General features: G+C 43.0%; 6 protein-coding genes across 15 annotated transcripts; 3 read left to right on the top strand and 3 right to left on the bottom strand.

Moving 5' to 3' along the window:
* Window positions 1-90: 90 nt before the first annotated feature.
* LOC121591855 lies at window positions 91-2,140 on the bottom strand. The gene is made up of 7 exons (XM_041912897.1): window positions 2,038-2,140; window positions 1,663-1,965; window positions 1,465-1,545; window positions 1,143-1,393; window positions 942-1,055; window positions 564-861; window positions 91-484 (listed from the first exon to the last, which is right to left on the bottom strand). The coding sequence occupies exons 1-7, from the start codon at window positions 2,075-2,077 to the stop codon at window positions 183-185; spliced, it is 1,389 nt and encodes a 462-aa protein (XP_041768831.1). The 5' UTR covers window positions 2,078-2,140; the 3' UTR covers window positions 91-182.
* Window positions 2,141-2,279: 139 nt separating this feature from the next.
* Window positions 2,280-3,678, bottom strand: LOC121591856. Its single transcript, XM_041912898.1, has 3 exons — window positions 3,508-3,678; window positions 2,517-3,449; window positions 2,280-2,435 (listed from the first exon to the last, which is right to left on the bottom strand). Exons 1-3 carry the CDS (start codon window positions 3,580-3,582, stop codon window positions 2,319-2,321), a joined length of 1,125 nt encoding a protein of 374 aa, XP_041768832.1. The 5' UTR covers window positions 3,583-3,678; the 3' UTR covers window positions 2,280-2,318.
* A 5,037-nt stretch (window positions 3,679-8,715) lies between these two features.
* Window positions 8,716-10,338, top strand: LOC121591857 (ubiquitin-like domain-containing CTD phosphatase 1). The gene is made up of 4 exons (XM_041912899.1): window positions 8,716-9,131; window positions 9,257-9,324; window positions 9,400-9,652; window positions 9,743-10,338. The coding sequence occupies exons 1-4, from the start codon at window positions 8,969-8,971 to the stop codon at window positions 10,231-10,233; spliced, it is 975 nt and encodes a 324-aa protein (XP_041768833.1). The 5' UTR covers window positions 8,716-8,968; the 3' UTR covers window positions 10,234-10,338.
* Window positions 10,339-11,268: 930 nt separating this feature from the next.
* LOC121592448 lies at window positions 11,269-18,038 on the top strand. Of its 7 annotated transcripts, none has more exons than XM_041913891.1 (5): window positions 11,269-11,486; window positions 12,273-12,601; window positions 12,686-12,838; window positions 12,913-13,343; window positions 13,421-18,038. In XM_041913891.1, the coding sequence occupies exons 2-5, from the start codon at window positions 12,422-12,424 to the stop codon at window positions 16,848-16,850; spliced, it is 4,194 nt and encodes a 1,397-aa protein (XP_041769825.1). In that variant the 5' UTR covers window positions 11,269-11,486; window positions 12,273-12,421; the 3' UTR covers window positions 16,851-18,038. The 7 variants fall into 7 exon arrangements, with proteins under 7 accessions (XP_041769825.1, XP_041769822.1, XP_041769821.1 ...); XM_041913888.1 differs by having other exon boundaries at window positions 12,268-12,601; XM_041913887.1 differs by lacking the exon at window positions 11,269-11,486 and adding an exon at window positions 11,602-11,747 and having other exon boundaries at window positions 12,268-12,601.
* Window positions 17,333-20,413, bottom strand: LOC121592449 (ADP-ribosylation factor-like protein 2). Of its 4 annotated transcripts, none has more exons than XM_041913894.1 (4): window positions 20,146-20,413; window positions 18,971-19,562; window positions 18,616-18,874; window positions 17,333-18,542 (listed from the first exon to the last, which is right to left on the bottom strand). In XM_041913894.1, exons 3-4 carry the CDS (start codon window positions 18,678-18,680, stop codon window positions 18,053-18,055), a joined length of 555 nt encoding a protein of 184 aa, XP_041769828.1. In that variant the 5' UTR covers window positions 18,681-18,874; window positions 18,971-19,562; window positions 20,146-20,413; the 3' UTR covers window positions 17,333-18,052. The 4 variants fall into 4 exon arrangements, with proteins under 4 accessions (XP_041769828.1, XP_041769829.1, XP_041769830.1 ...); XM_041913895.1 differs by having other exon boundaries at window positions 19,083-19,562; XM_041913896.1 differs by having other exon boundaries at window positions 20,150-20,413.
* On the top strand, window positions 17,387-18,038 carry LOC121592451. The gene is made up of 2 exons (XM_041913898.1): window positions 17,387-17,772; window positions 17,882-18,038. The coding sequence occupies exons 1-2, from the start codon at window positions 17,387-17,389 to the stop codon at window positions 17,982-17,984; spliced, it is 489 nt and encodes a 162-aa protein (XP_041769832.1). The 3' UTR covers window positions 17,985-18,038.
* Window positions 20,414-22,378: the final 1,965 nt, after the last annotated feature.

Raw genomic sequence — 22,378 nt, 5'->3', positions numbered from 1 at the left:
TCGGGACGTCTATATCCGTATCAAAATTTACAGATAGCTGGTTCTCTCCCACTGGCTTTGAAAAATGTTGCAATCAAAGATGTTTTTTTTGTTGAACAACTTTATATATTTGGAGCTAGTAATGCAAGATAATAATATAAAAAAACAGAGACACAACACAGCTCTCTGCGCATTCCATCCGGTTACTTCACAAAACGAATGTCCAGTATCTCGTCCCCTTCCAGATCGAGATCCTCTGGCTTATCATTATTGCCAACCAGCTCGCCGTCAAAGTACAGCCGAATGTCCTTCGGTTCACACTTGAGCTCTTCGGCGCATTTAATCACCAGCACGGACATGGTTTGATTCTTGTCAATCTGCAGCCGTAGCGGTTGTTTCCGTTTCTCCATCTGTACCTTCAGCGCGATCATGTTGCTATTGTGGCCAGTCGACGGCCCGTGAGCGGTCGGAAGGATTGGCGCTTTGGTTTTTAGAACGCGCCCAGCTGACGTGAGCGGAAATAAGTAAAAAACAAAAATTAATGGTAATGTACATCCTTTTGTAAATCCTCATACCAGCCTTACCAATGAACTGGTGCGGTTTGTAGTCGATGGAATCGGGCGTATCGCTCGCATAGACTATGCGATCGTCCAGGTTGAGAAAAATGCACGCCCGATCGGCAGACTCTTTGGCCGCCAGCTGGTTAAAAATGTCCTCAAACTTTTGATACCGCCGATGGACGAACGTTTCGATGCCCCGGCCCCACTTGATTTTGATGCGCATTTCGTAGTTTTCCGTTTCGAACGAACTGTTTGCGGCGCTAAATGAAGGTTCCAGCTCTACTGCTCCACCACTACCCTCGTCATCGGAGTCTAAGCTTATCTGTAACAGGGAATTGTATGATGCTTTAGTTTCTGAGGTTCAAGACCAGCAGGTTGTTAATACATTTGGAATCTACATACCGTATTAGATTGAGTGCCAGCCTCGCTTGCTCCACTTCTTCTAGTCACACGCCGGTATTGTGATTGGAAAATTGGCTGTGATGGCGTCGGGTCATCATCACAGTCCAATGATATCTGTCCGGGGAACGAAACAAAAAAAGATATGTTTCATTATCCTCACAGTCTCTTAGCAGTGGTCGGAGCCAATGATGAGCTACTTACCACAGCTAATACTGGCGCTCGATTTGCCTGTGCAGTAGGTCCTCTTGATCGGCGGGAGCGGGGTGGCGGAAAGGGGTTTGTTGATACGGGCGAAAGGAGGGTTTGTATTTCCTGCTCTAGCTGTTGCAGGCTACGTTTCGAAGCATCGATTTTACCCATTATCTTTTTCATGTCGTTCGCTGTTACAGGTGGTTTCCGATGATAACTGTTGCACACTGTAGTGTAGGCTCGCTTAGCGGCAGTAGCATTCCCTGAGGGAAGTAGTAAAAAAAAATAGCAGTAAGATCAAACATTCATGATTTTCGTTTGTGTAATTACATACTATTCTTCAGAAATTCCTTCACGATTGGATTTTGCGAACAAAATATGGAATCGAACAAACGGGAAAGCTGTCTAATTTCGTCTGAAACGATACAAAAAGAAACGTGTTGAGTAACTAAATGTGGTTGTTGAATAATGAGAGCGGCTTTGAGAATAAAAGTACTATAATGGTGCGAGGTAAAAACGGTTAAAAACTGACCTCCGACGCCTGCGACAGTCGGCGTCAAATCGACGACGGGCGGAAGCAGTTCAGGAGTTGAAGCTAACGTGTCCAGAGTATGGCCCACATCTACGGTACTATCTGCGGAGGTTAATGATGTGCTTTCGCTGCTTTGAGTTCTTTTGCCACCAGCATTACTTTTCCTCTTTCCTGTTGCTTTGTTCTTCGCGGCGAGCGTTTTTCGTGCCCCTTCGCTTCTGCTGCTGTCGAAGGAATCGTTTGCAATGCAGTCTTGTGAATCGTTTAGCGCGCTTGTTGATGCTACGTCATCCTCATCGTAGTCTAGGGCAGGAGAATTTTTCATGAGAAATAGAGGAAAACTGCACCACGTTCAGGTAAAGCACGCTATCTTACTCTCTAGAAAATTATCCAAATTGCCAAAAATATCCGACATGCTGGTGTTGTTTGTTCGGCGAAGCTTGTTCGGACTTGCTATCAACTGCGTTTATTTCTTTTCCGTTTGTTGTTTCGGATTTGACAGCCGGCTCGCTGTTTGCTGACAGTTGTCAAAACGATGAATTCAGCACAATTCAAACTAATCGTTGCATTCAGCAAACGCAAAATGGACAACACTTAGCGCGGTATGGATTGATTAAATTAACAAATATGAAAACATTATTTTAATTTATTGCCAATCAGCTTAACAAAACTAACATCTCTTCAAAGCTGGATGATATTTTGTGCGTGCAGTATGGACAGTTGCCAATAGAGATGGTAAAGATTTTTTTACTCTCTCGCTGTGTCGCAAACCACTGAAAAGGCAGATGTAAACGAGACAAGCAGTTAGTGAAATCGTACAACAGCGATGTACATTTTCTAGCACCCATCCTTACCTCCTTCAGGCAATGTATGTGAAAAATCAAGTTGCATTGCTCATTATCGCACGAAATCACCGGCACACGGTCGTACCCGTCCTGGTAGTTCATGCATATGCCGCAGCTGTCTTCGCCCAGCTCACTGCCCAGCTGCTGGGACTCCTCATGATTAGCCGCCGGGCGCATCGGAAAGGCAATCACGTTGAAAATGCGCAGCAAATTTGTGTATACGTTACAGTCCGCATCCCAATCGTCCTGCCTCTCGTCGTAGATTTCGCGCAGCTTGGCGACTTGCTTGGTTGGGCCGAAAAACCCGACATCGATGGCGGCCGGCTGCAGCGGGTGGAGTGAAACCTTCAGAAACACCTTCCGGTCGTACTTGAAAATGCGGTACACCGTTTTTGTGTCGATTGTTGCGGGCAACACAACGTAACAAAGGTCGTCGATTGTGTTGAGATTGTTGTAAAACTCTTCCAGCTGATCGAGCAGATCTAGAAACACCTGCACGTGCCGCTGCAGCGTGGTCTGTCGTTTGAACAGCTCCGAAACGGCAAGCTCCGGAAGGGTGTGTTGAGCAACTTTGAACAGCTCCGCTCCGGTGCGGTTCAGGGTAAGCGAATGGTTACTTCTGCCTTCAAAGTTTCTAATCTCTACGTGCATTATATGTTTATCAAATGCCACTTCACAACCGTACTGGCGCTGGATGGACAGCAATTCCAGGGCAAGGTTGGTCAGTGTAGTGGATGGTGCGCCAGTAGAACACGGTTTGCTGGTCGGTCGTCCCTCTCTGCCAGAATCCAGCGAGTCGATGAGCTTCTGAACAAATTCATCGACATCCTTAATGGACGATACTTCCGGGTCTAACGTAATTGGAACATTTCCACAAAACACTGACACTCGGTGATTGTTTGTGGTGGGATAGTCTGGAAAATGCAGCCTTATTTGATATAGCTAAAAATGGTGACAGGGAATCAGCATGTTGGAGATCTTACAAGAGAAAAGAGACTACCTTTTCATAAAGTCCTACAAAGTGGCACGCTTCGAGTTGCACCAAGAACGGGAATTTCTGCCGAAAATCATTCATTTTCCAACTCTTTCGCGGAACTGTTCACAACAACACAGTGCGCGCGATGCTGGTTTGTTTATTTGTGTGTGCGTATGTGTGTGCGTGGACGATTTCGTTGAACTTGACGCGACCCAAGCTGTCAAAGGTGGTTGCTGTGAGCTGTCAAAATTGCCGCATCGTATACGGACGTCACACGAAGCGTAAACTTTGGCGTAAACTGGATTTCAGCCATACAACCCTGAAATCTTTTGACAGGAAGTTTACGCTCTTCCATACAAATCAAGCGTAAACTTTTTGAGTTTACGCCTCGTGTGACGTCCGTAGTAGAACGTAAACTGCAGAAGCAAAAGCAACTTTGCTGGCCATTCCATGTTGGTACGTCAAACGGACAACACAGTGCTTTCAAATCAAACGTTGAACGAGTGATACAAAAAAACGATCTTGCAAAATGGTGACGACAATACCTTCAAAGTGGATTTCAATCCAATGCCACAAAGGCCGAGTCCGGGCTATGTGATACAATTTATTTTGGAAAAAATTGGAATAAAAAAGGAGAGTTTGCTGAAAGTGCAACTTATGACGACAACGGCTATTGCAGTGGTGCAAATAAAAGAATCGGGAGAGGCTATAAAAATAGTTGATAACCACGATGGCAAACACGCGGTGGAGTACAATGGGGAGAAATATTTCATACCCATAAAAATGGAAGACAACTCGACAAGAGTAATAATAAAAAACTGCACGGATCAGATAACTAATGAGGAGATTAAAAAAGCCATGATGAAATTTGGAGAAGTAAAGAAAGTCATTGACTGTGTATGGGAAGCGCCATCCCCGATAGCGGGAATAAGAGATGGTAACCGAGAGGTAACCATTGTAATAGATACACCAATACCATCATTCGTATCTATAAAAGGAGAAAAGGCGCATGTACAATACAATGGACAGCAGAGAACGTGTAAGTACTGCGAACTCAACATGCATTTAGGCATGACCTGTCTCCAGTACAAAAGAACGGTGACAAATAACAACGAGGATGAAGGTACGTATGCCAATATGGTACGGAAGGAAGGGGTAAAGAGTTCGGTACAGAATAGACTACAGTTAGAGAGAGAAGTAGAGGGCTTGAACTTAGAAGGAAAAAAACAAGATAACACTTTGTTCAAAAAACCGGTTAACACAATAAAAGAGCGACGAGCGTATGAGTGCGTAGAAGAAGCTCCTAGCACTAGCAAAGCTAATGCTCAGAAGCGCACAGGAATAGTGGACAGCCACACTACAACAGAAACTGAGGATGAAAGTTGCATGGAAACAGAAACCGAATTAAAAAAACTAAAAGGAAGACCCAAAAAAACAAAAACTCTGTCACAGGAAACAAAACAAGATATTAACACAAACTAATAAACTAAACAATAAAGAAAAATTAAATGAAAATAAAAATGGCGACGATAAATCAAAAGGAAATTAGTCTATTACAGACTAATATAACAAGTTTAAAACGAAATAAAGAAGAATTAGAGAGGATGATGAACGCAAACAAAATTACTATCGCGTGCATTACCGAAACATGGATGCAAGAAGAGGAAATTAATAAAGTAAACGTATCAAATTACAATTTAGTTACCACCAACAGGGAAGATGGATATGGAGGATCAGCCATATACATTAGAAAAAATTTAGCATACAAAGTTATCAAACATAACATAACAGATAAAGAAGTTCAAATTACAGAAATAAAATTAACCAGGGAAAAAATAAATATAGTAAGTGTATACATGTCACCTCAATTAAAAATTAATAGATTTAGAGAAAATGTTAGTAAGTTACTACACAACAGATCAGGGAATCAAAAACATATAATAACAGGAGATTTGAACTGTCATCACAAAATATGGGGGAACCCAACAAATGACAGTAAAGGGAACTTTTTATTAAATGAATTAAATGACTCAAATTTATGCTTATTACACAACAAGGAAAAAACACTAATACCCACCGATAGAAACAAAAGAGAAACAGCTGTTGACCTTACTATCATATCAGAAGATATAATAGATAAGTGCCAAAGAACAGTTACAGAACATCATATGGGTGCAACAAATCACAAAACCATAATAACAAAAATAAATGAAATAATACAGGAACACACAGTAACATACACAAATAAACCAAAATTGTTCAAAGAAATAGAAGCAATAGAGGTAAAAGAAACCACAACAGCATATCAGGTAGCAAAACAAATTCAAAAATTAATTAAATCTAACAAAATAACATCGAAAAAAAAACCAAAAATATACTGGAATATAGAAACAGAAAAAGCATGGAAAAACAAAAATGAACTTAGAAAAATTTTCAACAATGACAAAAGCACGGAAAATAAAATTAACATGAATAAAGGAATAGCTGAATTTAGAACGAAAAAAAGACTTAATAAAATAAAAAAATTTGAGGACAAACTAGAGAAAGTAGATTTCAACAGAGATCCAATAAAACTATATGAATTCTTACAAAAAATGGAAGGGAAATTCAAGAGTAAAACAAAAGCAGGAAACATAATAGAAACTGACAGGAAAGCAGCAAAAATTTTCTTAGACAAACATTTTTTTAAAAATAAAAAAGGAAACAAGAAGCCTTATAGAAACTTTAAACCTAACAAAGATATCATAGATATACATAAATGGAATCGCTTATTAAAAAAGAAAAAAAATACAGCACCAGGTCATGATGGAGTATCATATGAAATACTAAAGAAAATAAATGAAAAAACAAGACTTGTAATGGTTAATGAAATAAATGAAATGTGGCACAAAGGAATTATAAAAAAACATTACAAAAAAATGAAAATAATAACATTCCCAAAAGCAAACCTAGATAAAAACGATCCACTGAATTATAGAGGTATTGCTCTTATACCAGCTATTATCAAAATGGCCAATAGTGCAGTGTTGGAAGAAATGAACAGGTATTGGAATATTAATAAAGTAATTCCAGGAACAACATTCGGATTTATCAAAAACAGGTCTATAAACAATTGCACAAATTACATAACGAATCGAATAGGACAAAATAAAAGAGATGGAAAAGCAACAGGGATAATTTTCTTAGACCTAACGAATGCATATGATAAAGTAAGGACAGATATACTTATCTCTAAATTAGAAAAATATCAAACACCAAAAGAAATTATTAGATGGATAGGAGCTTTTTTGAACAACAGAACTATAGAATTAAACACAGAAGATACAATAATCAATAAACTAATATCAGACGGACTTCCTCAAGGAGATGTGCTATCGCCAAGCCTATTTAACATATATACTAAAGACATACATGACAAAATAAATAGGTTGGGAATACAAATAATTCAATATGCGGATGATTTTGCAATTATTACACAAAGTCATAGTCATCACATACTACAAACAAAAATGCAGGAGATCATGAAACAGTTTTCAGACATAACGGATGAATTAAAACTAGAAATTAACACAGAAAAAACTAAATTCATGATTTTTGATACGAAAAATAATAATATAAAAATAAGGATAAAAGGAAAATCAATAGAGAAAGTTAATAACTACAAATACTTAGGATTATGGTTAGATAATAAACTAACATTCAAAAAACAAATAGATGCAATGAAAACAAAAACACAAAAAAGACTAATGACAATAAAAAGAATTTGCAATTACCGCAATAAATTAAATCCTAACAAAACAATACAAATTCACAGAAGTTTTATTAGAAGCAATTTAGAAATAGGAACAGCATCAATAAGAAATGCAAAAAAAGAACTACTGAAACAGTTAGATACAATACAAAATCAATCTCTAAGAAAAGTTACAGGATGTACCAAAACAACTCCTATACCCTCACTAATGGCCATAGCGGCAGAAATTCCTTTAGGCATAAGAGCAAAGTACCTCGCGAGCAATGAGCAAGCAAAAGAGATTGCACATTCAAAAATTCACAGAAATCTACTATGGGACACAAACCAAAATCACAACACCAGAAACAACAATAACAAGTACAAAACATATTACGAAAAATTGTATGAAGAAAACAAAAACATCATAAACAAAATGGATAATATAGTAATAAATGATAACACTAAAAGAGTAAAGATAATATACAATGCCCCGGATAATATAACGAAAAATCAACATACAAACAAACAAATCCTCAAAAGATATTACCAACAAGAAATAGAGTTTTTAAAAAAAACAAACACAATTATTTACACGGATGGAAGCAGAACAGACGATGGTTGTGGTATAGGTATATACATCAAGCCACACAACAACAAAAATATGTACTGGAGCTACAAATATAAATTAAAAAACAACACACCCATTACCTCAGTAGAACTGACTGCAATAGACAAGGCATTACAAATAGCAGTGGAAAACAACATAATAAATCCTATACTATATACGGATAGTAAAGCGGCTTGCAGCATCATAAAAAGGGAACAAGATAACAACAACATAGAGGAAAGTACATACAATATTATTAAAAACAGTTTAAAAATAAATGCTCAAATCAGATGGTTACCGGGACATATTGATATCGAAGGTAATGAAAAGGCGGATGACTTAGCAAAAAAGGGAGTAACGACAGACAACATTATGGAAAACAAATTAAGAAAAAGTGACATCAAACCTATGTTTCAACAAAGAATGATTTTGGAAACGCAGGAATGGTACACAACGGAAATACAACATAAAGGGAAAAAATTCGCAGAATACCAGAAAGAATTCAAAAGAGATAACTGGCATAAAACGATAAATATAAATGCAAATGAAATAAAGACTATGAATCGGATACTAACAGGACATGACTTCTCAAAATACTGGCTAAAAATACTTAAAATTGAAGAAAATGATATATGCGATGTTTGCCAAGTACAGGAAACGGGCAAACACCAAATATTTCACTGTACAAAATACAACAATGAAAGACAGAAATACCCCAACATCCGAGAAGATCTATTTAGCAAACACTGGAAAAATAATGATGGAAAAATAATAAAAGAAATAATTAGATTCATACAAGACACAAAAATCTCCCTATAATGAAAAAAAAAAAAACTGAAAATTTGAACAACACACAAAAACATAGACAACATGATCATATAAACTTTGAAAGACAAACCATAAACACAACATAGAAATGTCAAAACCATCAGCAAGTAAACAACACAAATACAACGGTACCAACATTGGAGAGGTATATGACTAAGGCAGTCGAAAACCTAAGAGCGGTACGTCTTTGAATGTGGCTTTATTAAGCATAGGCTTTATAAAACATAGAAGACTATATCCTGCTCCACAAAAGAAGAAGAAGAAGAAGAAGAACTTTGCTGGCCGAAGGAAAGCTACGAAAACGTTGTTTAATTGAAACCATGGACTCGAAGGAAGTGTCGCTGATCATTAAATGGAGCGGCAAAGAGTTTCCCATCGAAGATCTGACCGAACACGACACCGTCGCCGTTTTGAGACACGAAATATGCAAAAAAACACAGGTCCGGCCGGAGCGACAGAAGCTGCTCAACTTAAAGTACAAAGGTAAGGAAAAATGCAACGCGAGCAAAGGAGATTTGCGAGGATGCTTCTTGATGAAGCAGTATCGCGTGTTTCCGTCTTAGTTTGTTGGAGTAAATAAGTTCACCTTCATGTTCACCCATTTGTAGGCAAGCCGGTTACGGATGATGTCAGGCTGGGTGCAATGGACCTGAAGCCCAACTTTAAAGTGATGATGGTAAGCAGACGCCTTTTCTTATCCTAGTCATCGGAGTGAAGTAATACCTTGCATCGTTTGTAACATCCCATGCAGGTTGGCTCGCTGGAGTCCGATATCAAAGAGGCATCGTCGCGACCCGAAGACGTCGGTAGTGTGGTAAACGATTTCGACAACGAGGAGGAAGACAATGTTGCGTTCGAAAATAAGGAGGTTTACTTGGCCAAAATCAACAAACGGATCAAAGACTACACCATTAAGGAATTGAATCCTCCGCGTGAAGGGAAAAGGTTGCTCGTATTGGACATCGATTATACGATATTTGATCATCGGTCTGCTGCTGAAAATGGTAACTTAACGAAATGGTTGTTGGCGGAATTGACAAGGGAACAGCTGTAAAGGGAACACATTATTAAACTTGATTTCTTTTCATTCGCAGGAACGGAACTGATGCGACCGTATCTACACGAGTTTCTGACGTCCGCCTACCAGGACTACGACATAGCGATATGGTCCGCCACGTCGATGAGATGGATAGTGGAGAAAATGAAGCTGCTCGGGGTAACGGATGAGGCCCGGGAGTACAAGCTGGTGTTTATGCTGGACGATGCCGCTATGATAACGGTCCTATGCCCGCTGCGCGGTGTGATCGAGGTCAAACCGCTAGGCGTGATTTGGGGCAAGTACAGCCAGTACTCGTCGAAGAACACGATCATGTTCGATGATTTGCGGCGCAACTTTCTGATGAATCCGAAATCGGGGCTGCGCATCAAGCCGTTTTCCGAGGCGCACCTCAACCGGCACAAGGACAAGGAGCTGGTGAAGCTGGCCAAGTACTTGAAAGCGATCGCGGAGCATTGCGACGACTTTGATACGCTGAACCATCGACGATGGGAGGACTATCTGGCGAAGAAACGATCATCGCATTGATATTGGGCATCGGGGGTGGGGGGAGGGTACTGGGCAGCGAACGATCTAATCGTGCACGCTTTATCGTTTTCAAATGAATACAAATAGTCTTACTGAGCATTAAAATGTAGCGGTATGCTTTATGCTGAACAAGGGAAGTAGCGAAAAACATAAACAGCAATAAAAATTTGCCTTGCTGCGGCTTGTCAGCAGATTCCCCAGACACAAACCACGCGTGCTGAATTGGAATTTTTGAAACAACCCAAACAGCGCTTCTGATGCCGATTCTACGTTGAGCGAGAAAATTTTGCGATGTTAAGGCTCTCATAGAACTGTCATTTGCCTTTTTTATGCGGATGATAACTGTGAAATATAGCTCAAATATAAAAAAAAATACTGCATTAGAGCATTTAACTGGGCTCCTGAACCGACCCAACATTTGACTGAGAAATGGATAGTGGATTATTGGGAATGAATCTTTCGCACCTGCATGTGTAGAAGCACAACAAACAACCGAATTGAATGTTTTGAAAGGAAAAGAAAAATAAAATAAGATATGTTGTTCTTGGAACAGAAATTGGCATATCACAATCACGTTCAGAAACATTGTTTTTATTATTTTTATAATTTTGCTTCATTTACCCTTATTACACTGAACTATTATTTAATCTCAAATTTCTCAAGGAAATTTCAATCTCAAACTGATGTCAATTGCCATCAAAATATGCGTTTAGTTGAATATTAACTTAAATTTAGGATTTTTGAAAGACACTTTAGGTTAGTCTTTAGGTTAGAAACTGGCAACATGTTTGGTGCGACAAATCTCAGCAAATTTCTCGCCATGTTCGTGATCACTTTTGATAAATTTTTATTTTATGTTGGAGGACCATTACTTCTGGTTATGATGTTCAGATAGTTCAGATAATAGCACCATGCAATTTAATGTGAGAGGTTCAACAGCAAGTTACAAATTATTGTAAACAGTCATAAAACATAATCGTAAATAAAAATCCATAAATCTCAGAATGCCTTTGTTTCCACAAGATAAAAAAAAGGTGTAAAAGCAACCAATCGAACAACCCATCCCAGCAGAGTTCTCGCTGAATGTAGAAGCGGAAAATGAGAGCTGCAAAACAATTGTTCGAACACTGACAATTGATTTGCTGTGTCGATGGGTTTCAGATAGCCGAAACAATTTACCCTAGTGCTACGGTGTGGGTTGTGTTGTTTTGCCTGTTATGACGCCGAATTACTTGCTTGAACGGAATAAATAGGTAATTAGTGCTATATCAAAGTTGTAGCAATGTTCAAACGTGTGATAGCCCTTTTTGTAGCCCAATATGGTTTAGGCTCTTCCCTGTGCATATTTTCCATGTCAAACCCGATATGAGTTTTCGCTGCAAGATGGTTGTCATTTTTCTCGCCAATTTTCGCAGCAGCTCTGTTGATCTGTCTGTAGCACGGCCAACTATTTCGCAGTTCGGTTCGGTGAACGCCGGAGTTGTGGACGGGCCCGCTAGGCGAATTTATTGTTGGTAAAAGCATCTAGTTCTAGTTTGTGGCTTGCAATTTTACAAATATCATGCCAAAATAAGTCGAGTTGCAAGATTTTCATAAATACAGATCGAAACAGGTATTTACGATTGTTTACATTTTTTCTGGGAACTGGTTTGTGCCAGCTCTCCTTTAATTTCGGTACCGTATTCGGTTGCCTGGGTATGGCGAGGTTTTTTTTTTTGTTGCTTCTCTTGTACCTTTTCCCAGAAGCCGAATCATTTGCATGGGTTTTCGGGTGCTGACGAGATGAGAGGTTGTACGTGCATTATTTTTTCTCTCTTACTATTCAGTCTTTGATTCACCCTACATGCAGTTTGTGTCTTGCATGTGTGAAAGCAACTTCGTACAGCCTGCTCAACACGTTTGACAGTTGTGCGGTGGGTTGCCCCCTGTGTACCCGCTGGGTCCGTTTGCGATGCTATCAAACGTCAAACGGGCAGCATCTTCGGGTTCGTTGTGACGGGAACAGTGAAACCAGTGTGTTTTTCTTTTTCGCAGTGCAGCAATAGTAACTGAAAACAACTGCTGGTGCATAAATGTGGCCGTGAATTCGGTTGGTGCGGTGTGTTTCCGGAACGGGGTGAAGGATTTCCGAGCCTCTCCGGCAAGGCGTAAAGCGGCGTCCGGTGCCCGTCGGTACGTGCCTGGCACCATGGAGCGGTTTTCGATCAATATTCTACGCCAGCAAGTGTACAGCATTTGCCGTCTATGCGGGGTCGACAATCCGGATAAGATTGCTATACTCAGCGAGGAGGAGGAGGATGTAATTTTAGTAACGGAGGACGAGGAACCATCGCTGGCCAAAAAGATTGAAGAATGCGTTGGAATAAGGGTAAGTTTGTGTGTGAGTGTGTGCAGAACCGGCGATATCACAACGGTACACTGTTTTTGTTTTGCTTCCCTTGTATACACTCAGGTACACGCGAACGATCAAATGCCGCAAAACGTTTGCACCCTCTGCGTGGATAAGGTGAACGATTTCTACGAGTATCGACTGATGTGCGCATCGACAAACCTTCAGACACGCTCTATCTTAAATCTGCCTGTCGTGAATCCTTCAATTTCATTGGTACGTGGTGTTGTACCATACCACCGATCGAGCTGCTTGCCTAAAATTTTGTGAAAATCCCAATTTAATCGCAGGTGAAATCCGAAGTACGAGCCACACCGGAATTGCCGCCGGATGAGGACACGGTTGACACGAAGCCTTCGCTGAAGCGCGGTCCAAAGACGAGAAACCGAAAGAAGCAGGATGCGCCGGGGTCGGACGAGCCGGGCAGCAGCGAGGACGCCGATACGAAACCGTTCCCGGATGGGCCGACGGAGAAGCGCGTCAAGTTCGAGTTTGCCTGCCAGTACTGCAACGAAGCGTACAGCCAAAGCACCGAGCTGGAGCGGCATCTCGTTGTGAAGCATACGCCTCTCATACACAAGTTCGGCTGTGGCGCCTGCATGGAGTACTTTGACACGGCGTCCGAGTACAAGGACCACAACCTGTGGCACAAGCTGAGCCGCACTACGTTCAGCTGCTTCCGGTGTAACAGAAAGTTTGTCAAAGTCGGAACGCTCAACAAGTGAGTTTCCAAGTGGTGTCTCTCTCTTTGCGCGTATTGCGATCATCGCTTACATGCTCTTCTGGTTTGCATTTCAGGCACATCGAGACGAACAGCTGCGTGAAAGGGCCCCGAACAGCGTACGACGTTGCGCTGGTGCCCGACATGAGCTGCACGCTTTGCAACAAGGTGTTCAAAACGCGCAACCTCTACGAATGGCACGGTTGCTTCATGCGCGCCCGCGCCAGCTGTCCAAAATGTGGCAAGCATTTCGTGAAGAAAAATCTGCTCCTCCGCCATTACATGCTGTACTGTACCGGCACGCTGCCGCTGATCGAGCCGGCGCTTCTGCCGAAGGTTGAACCGGGCCCGCTGGCCAACGGTTTGATGGAGGGTGTGGCGGCGCGCGGTACGGGACTACCACCGGGCGGCACCGGCACGGAAGCGAAGCGAAGAGGCCGACCGTCGATACGGGAAAAAATGAAGGAAGAAACGTTAGAGCTGCCACTTTCGCCCTCGATGATGATGGACTCGCCGGACATGATGAAGTCGGAGACGAACTCGATCGCGGATGCGGACGAAACGCACGATAACGGCATGGAGGGTGAGCGGAAGCGACTAAAGTCGACGCTGGTAGAGGAGACGGACAAAATTACGACCCTGCTGCGCAGCGGGGCGACAGTCGATGGTAATTCGGACATAGCCACCATCAACAGCATGCTCTCGTCGGTGAACGAAGCCATCGCAACCATTTCGAAGGTGCGCAAAAAGAAAAAGAAGCGCGATCGTTCCGGTTCGACCAGTGCCCCTGATAAGCCGCCGGGCGACACGGCCAGCCAGCCGATGGTGGTGCTATCGATGGCCAATGTTAAGCAGGAAGCGCTTGACGATTCCAGCTTGCTGCTGGCTAGCTTAACGAACAGAGCAGGGGGCGTATCGAATGGAATGGGCGAGAGTGAGCCGGCACCAGCGGACGACGGTCGTCGCGAAATGGAGGGTGAAGAGGCATCTGCCCCGACGGTAAACCATTACGATACTGACATGGGAGACACCGCAGAGGACAATTTTGACCATCACGGGAATGATGGTAATGCCTCAGACACGGAATCTGTGGCCGATAATAGTGTTGAAGTGATCAATTTAGATAGCAGCGACGAGGAGGATGCGTCAAGCGCCGCGCGCAACGCAAGCCATGCAGCACACCAACCGAATCATACACGATCTCAAGCAGCGCAAAGCGCCGAATCGATACAGCCGACACCGGCGCAAATGGTCGCGGTGAAACAGGAGCAACATTCGGACGGAGAGTCGGATTTCGAAGGGTACGCGGATGCTTCCGAGTACGTCATGGTTAAGCAAGAGCCGTCGGATGAAACGGACGCCAATGAGACGGTTCCGAGCGCGGGCGGGCTGGAAAGTTATCCCGATTCGTCATTCTCACCGTACCAAGCGCTGCGCATAAAGATCAAGAAGGAGAAGGGCTTGCTGAACGCGTCCGTGGTCGGTGAGGAATCCGCTCTGTCGCAGGCGGCTACCACCCCGCCTGCCACTGCTCGAAAGCATAGCAGCCCGGGTGAAGCTAAAGCTAAAAAGGTGAGCAAACCGGCGACGAAGCGAAATATCGTTCAGCCGCCGCCCCCTGTGGTCGATGCGCAACCGGAACCGATCGCGATGGAAGTGCGCATCAAGCAGGAACCGATAGAATCGTACGACGAACTGCAGCCACATGCTTCCACCGACGGTTCGCCCTTCGATAGCACGATACGGATCAAGCAAGAGCCGCAGGATGAATTCGCCCCTAGCACCAACAATGAGCCTCCGGCCGATATTGTCGCATTCGATGGAACACGCATCAAGCGGGAGCGTGCTGACAATGGGGCAGAGAAAGCGCAACCACCATCCAGCAACGGTCTGGTCGGCAGGCAAGATCCGTCACGAAAGGCGCTCAATCCCTTGAGCCTTACGGGTGTCCGCCTGAGTGGGGGCAAAAAGCCGAGCCCGAGCGGCCAATCGAGCGCAACGGCCAGTGGCAAACCCAACGTGATGATTAATCCGTTTGCCTTGCTGAAGCAAAAATCGTCCGTGCCAGCGACGGCCGAGGGACAGGAAGACGCCGCCAAAGAGAGTGCAGAAGAGCCTGCCGAGCGACAAGAAGATCGTTACGCTTTGCCGGTGATTTCGCAGGTCAAATCCATCGATCCAAAGGACCACACATCGTCTTTAGCGTTTGAGGCGTCCCCTGAGCCGTCAAAAGCGTTGGAGGAGGAGCAGGTTGATACCGCAGCTGCCGGAACTGCTGATAATTCTCACGATACTTGTTTAGCAGACGATGGTTCTGCCAGCTTACCGGAAGCGGTTGTAAATAGTGTGCAAGTACCAGCAGCAGCAAATGTGAGTGAGCTAAAAATTGCTTCCGTAGCTTCGATTCCGCACGCTGCGGAAGGCTGTGGAGTTCCAGGGCTGCACGAATCGGAAAGCGAACCACAACCATCAGCGATAGAAGCGGAGGCAAGCAAAGACAATACTGTACATGACCAAGTAAATGATTTGCCAGACCTGCAGGCTACGCAACCTGTGTCAGATGTAGCAGAACGAGCGTCTGAACGGCCAGACCATTTAACTAATCATGAATCAGATGCTGATGTTGATGAGAAAAATGAGACAGAAACTGCACAATCAACAATCGGCTGTGCGGTGGAACCGGAGTCGCCTTTGTCTTCCCCATCGCCGGAGGATCCAGCAGAGGTGGTGGATGTTCATAAAAATGCAACAGAAAATAGGCAACCAACTGTGGAATCGGAGTTGTCGCACCCTGTTTCTTCTGTATCGATTGAGGATGCTACACATGCGGACGAATCCGAAAATGAGGCAGAAAACGGTCAACCTACACGGGACTGTGATGAAGAAGCACAACCACATCCAGTTCCTGGGGAAGAGCATATTCCTGACGATGTAGAGCGATCAGAGAGCGACGTTGCACCATCAATGCATGAGGCTAAAGAAGCAACGAAGCACGAGCAACCTTCCCTAGACTGTGGTGTGGAAACGCAGCTATCGCTTCCTGTTCCTTCTCCATCGGTTGGGGATATTTCTGATGTAACACCCTCCGACGATGCTACGGATGCTGCACTTGCGGAAGAGGATGATACAAACGAGTCGATACAACCACCTGACTGTAGCGTGCCACTTCCTGTTGCTTCAAAATCGGCTGAAAACATTCGTTCAGCTGAGAAGGTGGCGGTGCCCGTGGAAGATGTTCGAAAGGATGAACAAACAAACTGTGAGACAGAAACAGCTGGGTTTAGCGGTAAACAAGACAGCTCTTCCGAACATGGCACTGAACCACAGGGTACTAAAACCTCCCAACAGCCTGAACAGCAGCAGCACGATAGCAGCGTCAATGCTTCTGAAACGACACAAGCTGACGTAAAAAACCCTGTCGAACGGTCACCCGAGGCCGATCGTCCCGAAACGCAGCCACAGCGTCATACTGTACCCAGCAGCAGTGAAGTTCCGGTGGTGAAATAATCATCAACGTTTCCAATTTAGTTGCGTTGCCGATCGAAACTTGCCTACCCGGTGGCCTACTCTAGCCGTATTTAAAAAAAGGCATTCGAAGTACAATTCGCGCTTGGTGGAAGTATTTCCTTAACTCCTACTCGCGATGTGACACACACTGCTTTGCGTTTCCGTGGTAGCAACTAAGACCATGTAATTAGAATTCGCCACACATGCACTCACATTTGCATTTTAGTATTAGAACATGCACTATTACGGTTACATGATGAAATCCGCCAATCTGGTGGATTCGATTATTAGATACTACGCAGCTAGATTAAACATATGTATGCAAAAAACAGCTAAGAAGAGCAGAAAATGATATTCCTGTAAGGAACGCAGCATTTTCGCCGAACAAACCATGGCGATATTAGCTTATGGAGAATGATTTCGTGTAAGTAACAGTTTAAAAAGATGATTAGGACTCACAGAAGCGAAGAAGGCATTACCTGTAAATGGAATTAACTATAGTTTTTCGTTTTATTTCATCACCGATACAATAATGTATGTCATGTGTAAAAGCGAAGAAAATTAGAAATATATTCGATATTAGTAACCTTGGAAAAAATGTCTGCGAATATTACTGTACTGACGAATACGAAACACAACGCACAAGGAACCCATATGCAGCGAACTATCCGGTTTGGGGCGTGCGTTGCCATGGGCAACACATGCTGTTGTTATTTGCGTTCATTCGATCAGACTGGAAAGGAGGTTTCACACAATATTTTGCCACCATGGGCGACAGCAGGAGTGTAACAATAACACGTAAAGATATCATCACCCTCGAAGCACGCTGTTTGGAGCAAATTCGTGAGGATGTGTTGTACGCGGTCCGAAACGATGCAAAGCTGCGAGCGGTATTGACGTCGAAAAATTACGATGATTTCAAGTAGGTGTATCACAGCTGCCACTGGTATAGCGCACGAAAAACTTTGCGCCCATGTGGCCATAGAATAACAATCGATCTGTTTTCGTTGTTTTTTTTTCAACCGCCCCAGGAACATCGTCGACGCTGCCCACCTAACGCCACTGAGCACCAGCGACAAGCGGAACGCGAAAACAAAGAACCGAATTTGGAACAACAGTACCATGCGCGATTAATGGTTCCACTGAATAAAGCATGCCATTTGCCTTGGCTACGTTAACCTAACCCGACTCATTCGTCCAGGCTATTCTAATGTGAAAATACGCTTCGAAATGTCCTCCACCAACCAATCGATGGCTTCCACCAGCTTGCCTCCCGTGACGGCGCTGACGCTCTGGATCGACCAGTGATGCGTTTCGATTTTGTCCAGCTGCAGTATGTCCTTGATTTCGATGCCCGTCAGAGCGCCGGGCAAATCTTGCTTGTTGGCCAGCACCAGCAGCGTTGCGCCGGCCAGCCGTTCCTCCTGCAACAGCAGCGTCAGCTCCTCGCGGCACGACTCCATGCGCATCCGGTCGGTGCTGTCGACGACCCAGATCAGCCCATCGGTACACTCGAAGTAGTTGCGCCAGTAGGAGCGTAGCGACTTTTGCCCACCGACGTCCCACATGTTCAGCACGTAGTCATTGTAGTGCAGCGTTTTGATATTGAACCCGAGCGTGGGCGATATCTGGTCGATCGGTTCACCGTTGAAGCGCTTCAGGATGGTGGTTTTGCCGGCATTGTCGAGGCCGCTGGAAAGAAAATTAGGTACAAAGAGTATAACAACACTTCACGCCGGATGAAAATTTCCCCCTCCATACGCACAGCAGCAGTATTCGCATTTCCTTTTCTTTTTGTTTCATTTTCTTAAGAATCGTTAGAAATCCCATGTTGCGGTGAGTTGTGTTCGCTCGGTGGCTGGCAGAGAAATAGAAAGCGCCTTTGTTTACATCGGTTTACGTTTGACAGTATGCGCGCAATGTCAGCAGCTTTCAGCAATTCAGCAATTTTTCCACGCGGATTTTGAATCTGATTTTGTTTTCGGATTTTGAATGGGATGATCGGAGGGTGTGTTTGTGTGGATCTTTCGAAGAATAGGAAAAGGTGCGTAAAAGGGAAATTAATTACGGTCGGAAAAGTATTTATTGCTAATCGGAAACATATTTATTGCTACACATACAGCTCACGTAGCGGATTGTGGAGTAGTGATGTGCCTTTGGGGCGCACCCACGACTCCGGTCCGACTCCGACTATTGTTAGTTCGATTCAGATAGCAGCAAAATGGGACTCACTAGTTCCGCCCGGATTCGGAGTCGTTCGGGGTCGTTGGGAGTCTTCGGTAGTCATTGGGAGTCGTCCGGGGTCATTGGGAGTAGTCCGGAGTTGTCTGGAGTCGGAGTCGACTGGAGCTTATAATGGATTTTATACCTCTTGACGACTCCGGACAACTCCGAACGACTCCGGGCGTTTCCGGGCAACTCCGGACGACTACGGATGACTTCATCTCCAGGCGACTTTATCTCCGGGCGACTTCGTCTCCGGGCGACTTCGTCTCCGGGCGATTCCGGACGGACTACGGATAATACTGGACGGACCTGCCTCCCGGAGTCGGTTCCGAAATTATCGGAATTGGATCCGAGTCGACTCCGGATTTTTCCCATCACTATTGTGGAGTTCGTAGTGGACGCAGTTTCCTTCCTCATTTCCCACATTTTTACGTAAATGAACCGGTGTTCTGTAGAACCCTGGCAATTTATGAATTGCTGGAGGACCTACCGGTGAGTAAAAATGTATTGGTGATAGATTTTCCTGCAGATTAAAAACTTACAAAGAATTTTGTACCAAGAGGTACAAAATTTTTTTTAATCAATTCTTTTTAATAGATTAATTAATAATTAATCAATTAATTATTTACAAAATTGTTTGTACGTTGGACGATGAAACATATGTCACCCTGGATGGAAATGATTGGCAAAGCATTTCATATTTTATATCCACCACGAAGGAAGTGAGTTCCGAAGAGAAGTTATTTTCACACACCAAGTTTCACAAAAAGGTGCTGCTTTGGCTGACAATCAGCGAGCAAGGGACGTCATTGCGAATTGGCCGTGAATTTTATAATATTGAATGCGTGTGTTTTGACCGGTTCCGGCGTCAGCCTACAACTCGAAGTAATCGGTGGAAGAGATAGAGCGGCTTAATATCGATGTGGTACCTAAGTTGACGAACCCGCCCAATGTCCCTCAGTAGCAACCTATCGGGCCAACCTAAAACGTAGGATCTACTCCAACGATTTTGTAGCAAAATCTGAGTAGGAATGATATAAAAAACGAACAAAAAACTTTAAAAACTTACCTACACGCATGTTTAGAATGTTTCGGAAGGCAGCTCGCGAAGGCGTCAAGTAAGCTTAAATAATTACCCATTGAAAGGAAAACTTGTCCAAAGCAAATATCTTTAATTTGTAGCAGTATAGAAGTGCCTTAATAGGTTTAAAGTGTTTTACCGCTAAACACAACTAATTTACGAAAAAATATATATTTTTGTGACTTGTACAAATTTGTTGTACCTATTATAATGGTGGTCTTCTTCTTCTTCTTCTTTGGCACAACAACCGTTGTCGGTCAAGGCCTGCTTGTACCCACCCACTAGTGAAAGTGAGCTTGGCTTTCAGTGACTTATTGTTACCATAGCAGGATAGTCAGTCCTACGTATGGGGGCACGGTCTATTTGGGACTTGAACCCATGACGGGCATGTTTTTAAGTTGTACGAGTTGACGACTGTACCACCAGACCGGCTTCGATGACGGTATAGTTCCTATATTCGTCGTATTGTGTTCCTTAGGATTAGGAAGTGGTGGTAAATAAAGATACATAAAAAACTGTGTATCATATAAATGGAACTTAGTTATGAAGCTGTTTTCATATGAATAGCAACAATTACTGACATACTAACGATTTCCTACATAATTTGATCGTAAAAAAATTATAAATTTGAATGATGACAATATTGACTAAAGCACGGAATAACGAGTGTAGTCTACCCTCAGAAGGAAGGATGTGCTTGATTCGAAGTCCGTTTTTGCACTCAGCTAGATATGCGAATGTTTGCCTTTTTTGTTAATTACTAACAGGAAATTCATTTCTGTTACTTATTTTGTGAAAACAATACGCCATGGTAAAAATATTCCGGAAAAAATCTAAAATGACTTGTTTTTAATGATTGTATAACTATAATCACTATATTCCTGATTTGTGTACCTATAATGGCACTATGGAAAAACACATAAAAATGCGAAAATATGATCAAAAGGCCAAAAAACATTATTTTTACCACCGAAATAAGTTTAATTAATGTGGCAAAAATGTATGAACAAAGTTGGACAGTTTTTTCACTACGGACTGAAGATCGGGTTGTCTTGACGTCAGCATATCGGGTGACTGGTGTCCGGAACATACGGCGGATCATCGTCGGAACGGCAATAAGAACATTTACAGTTGCTTTCGTGTTACTAAATATGGTGAAACTTTACATCTAATCGGTACCTACGAACTGAACGGCGCTAGAAAAGGTTAAGGGTAAGGAAATATAAATGTTTATTCTAATGCGTAATGCACTGGTATATACCCGTTTTTGCAAACGTGCATTACCCGGTTTTCTAAGGAAATTCAATAGATTTATTGCCCTACCCCTGGCCACGGGGTTATTTTTCAAATCTTGCCCGAGCATAAGTACGGGTACACACAAATACGTAAGACAAGAAAATTGTTATAAAAAGTGATCACGTTGGCGATCAGTAGCTCATTGTTTTACTCTCAGGCACACGTGTCGGATGTGACGGTAGTGTCAAACAGAAAAGTGAAGTGATTTCAAACTATCCTTGCTGTAAGTAAAGCGTGCTTAAGAAGTTAAAGTTTGTGTTGTGCTAAATCGTTTCGTACGTTCCGGTAGAATTTACATTATAAGTGAATGTACCAAAAATGTTGTAATAGAATCTAATGCGCTGATGGCTGACAAAACCCTGTCCCAACCTCCACGTGGTGTCGGCTGGATAATGCCGCATTATGTTGCATTTACCAACTGGGAAGGTTCAATTTTAATTTCGATATGATCGAAAATCAACTTTAGTTGTGGAATTATGACATTTCGTTATCTAGTAAAGGTTTTCACGAACCGTTTTGCAACTGAATATCTCTTACTAATAAATAAGAGAACACCTCTTGTAGGTGTTGCAGGTGTTTGTTCGAATAGCGTGCCTTTGTTGAATACATTTTTTTATTGTGGTCGCTTTGGCTTTTCGGTCTATAATCCGGAAAAATGCACTAATGCAGAATTTTCCTTTCTACGATGGAAGTTCTTTACTAATAAAAGATCCTCCTTTCCGAAATCACTTTTCAGTTAAAAGTATCTTACTTATTAGTAGGGACTTGTGATGTAAGCTCCTCCTCAAGTGTTTCCTCCTTTAAGTATGCTTTTTTGAGCTGTCTGGTGAACTCTTGATTCTCTTCCCCAAATGACCTGGCTGTGCCTTTTTGGCTACTTCTGTTATTCATCTCCACGAAATCTTCTGGAGATTTTTGGAATATA

Source organism: Anopheles merus, chromosome 2L (assembly GCF_017562075.2).
Source record: "Anopheles merus strain MAF chromosome 2L, AmerM5.1, whole genome shotgun sequence".
In the NCBI taxonomy this organism is placed as follows: domain Eukaryota; kingdom Metazoa; phylum Arthropoda; class Insecta; order Diptera; family Culicidae; genus Anopheles; species Anopheles merus.
The sequence above is the reverse complement of the archived record's forward strand: the minus strand, read 5'-3'. Positions and strand labels throughout refer to the sequence as shown.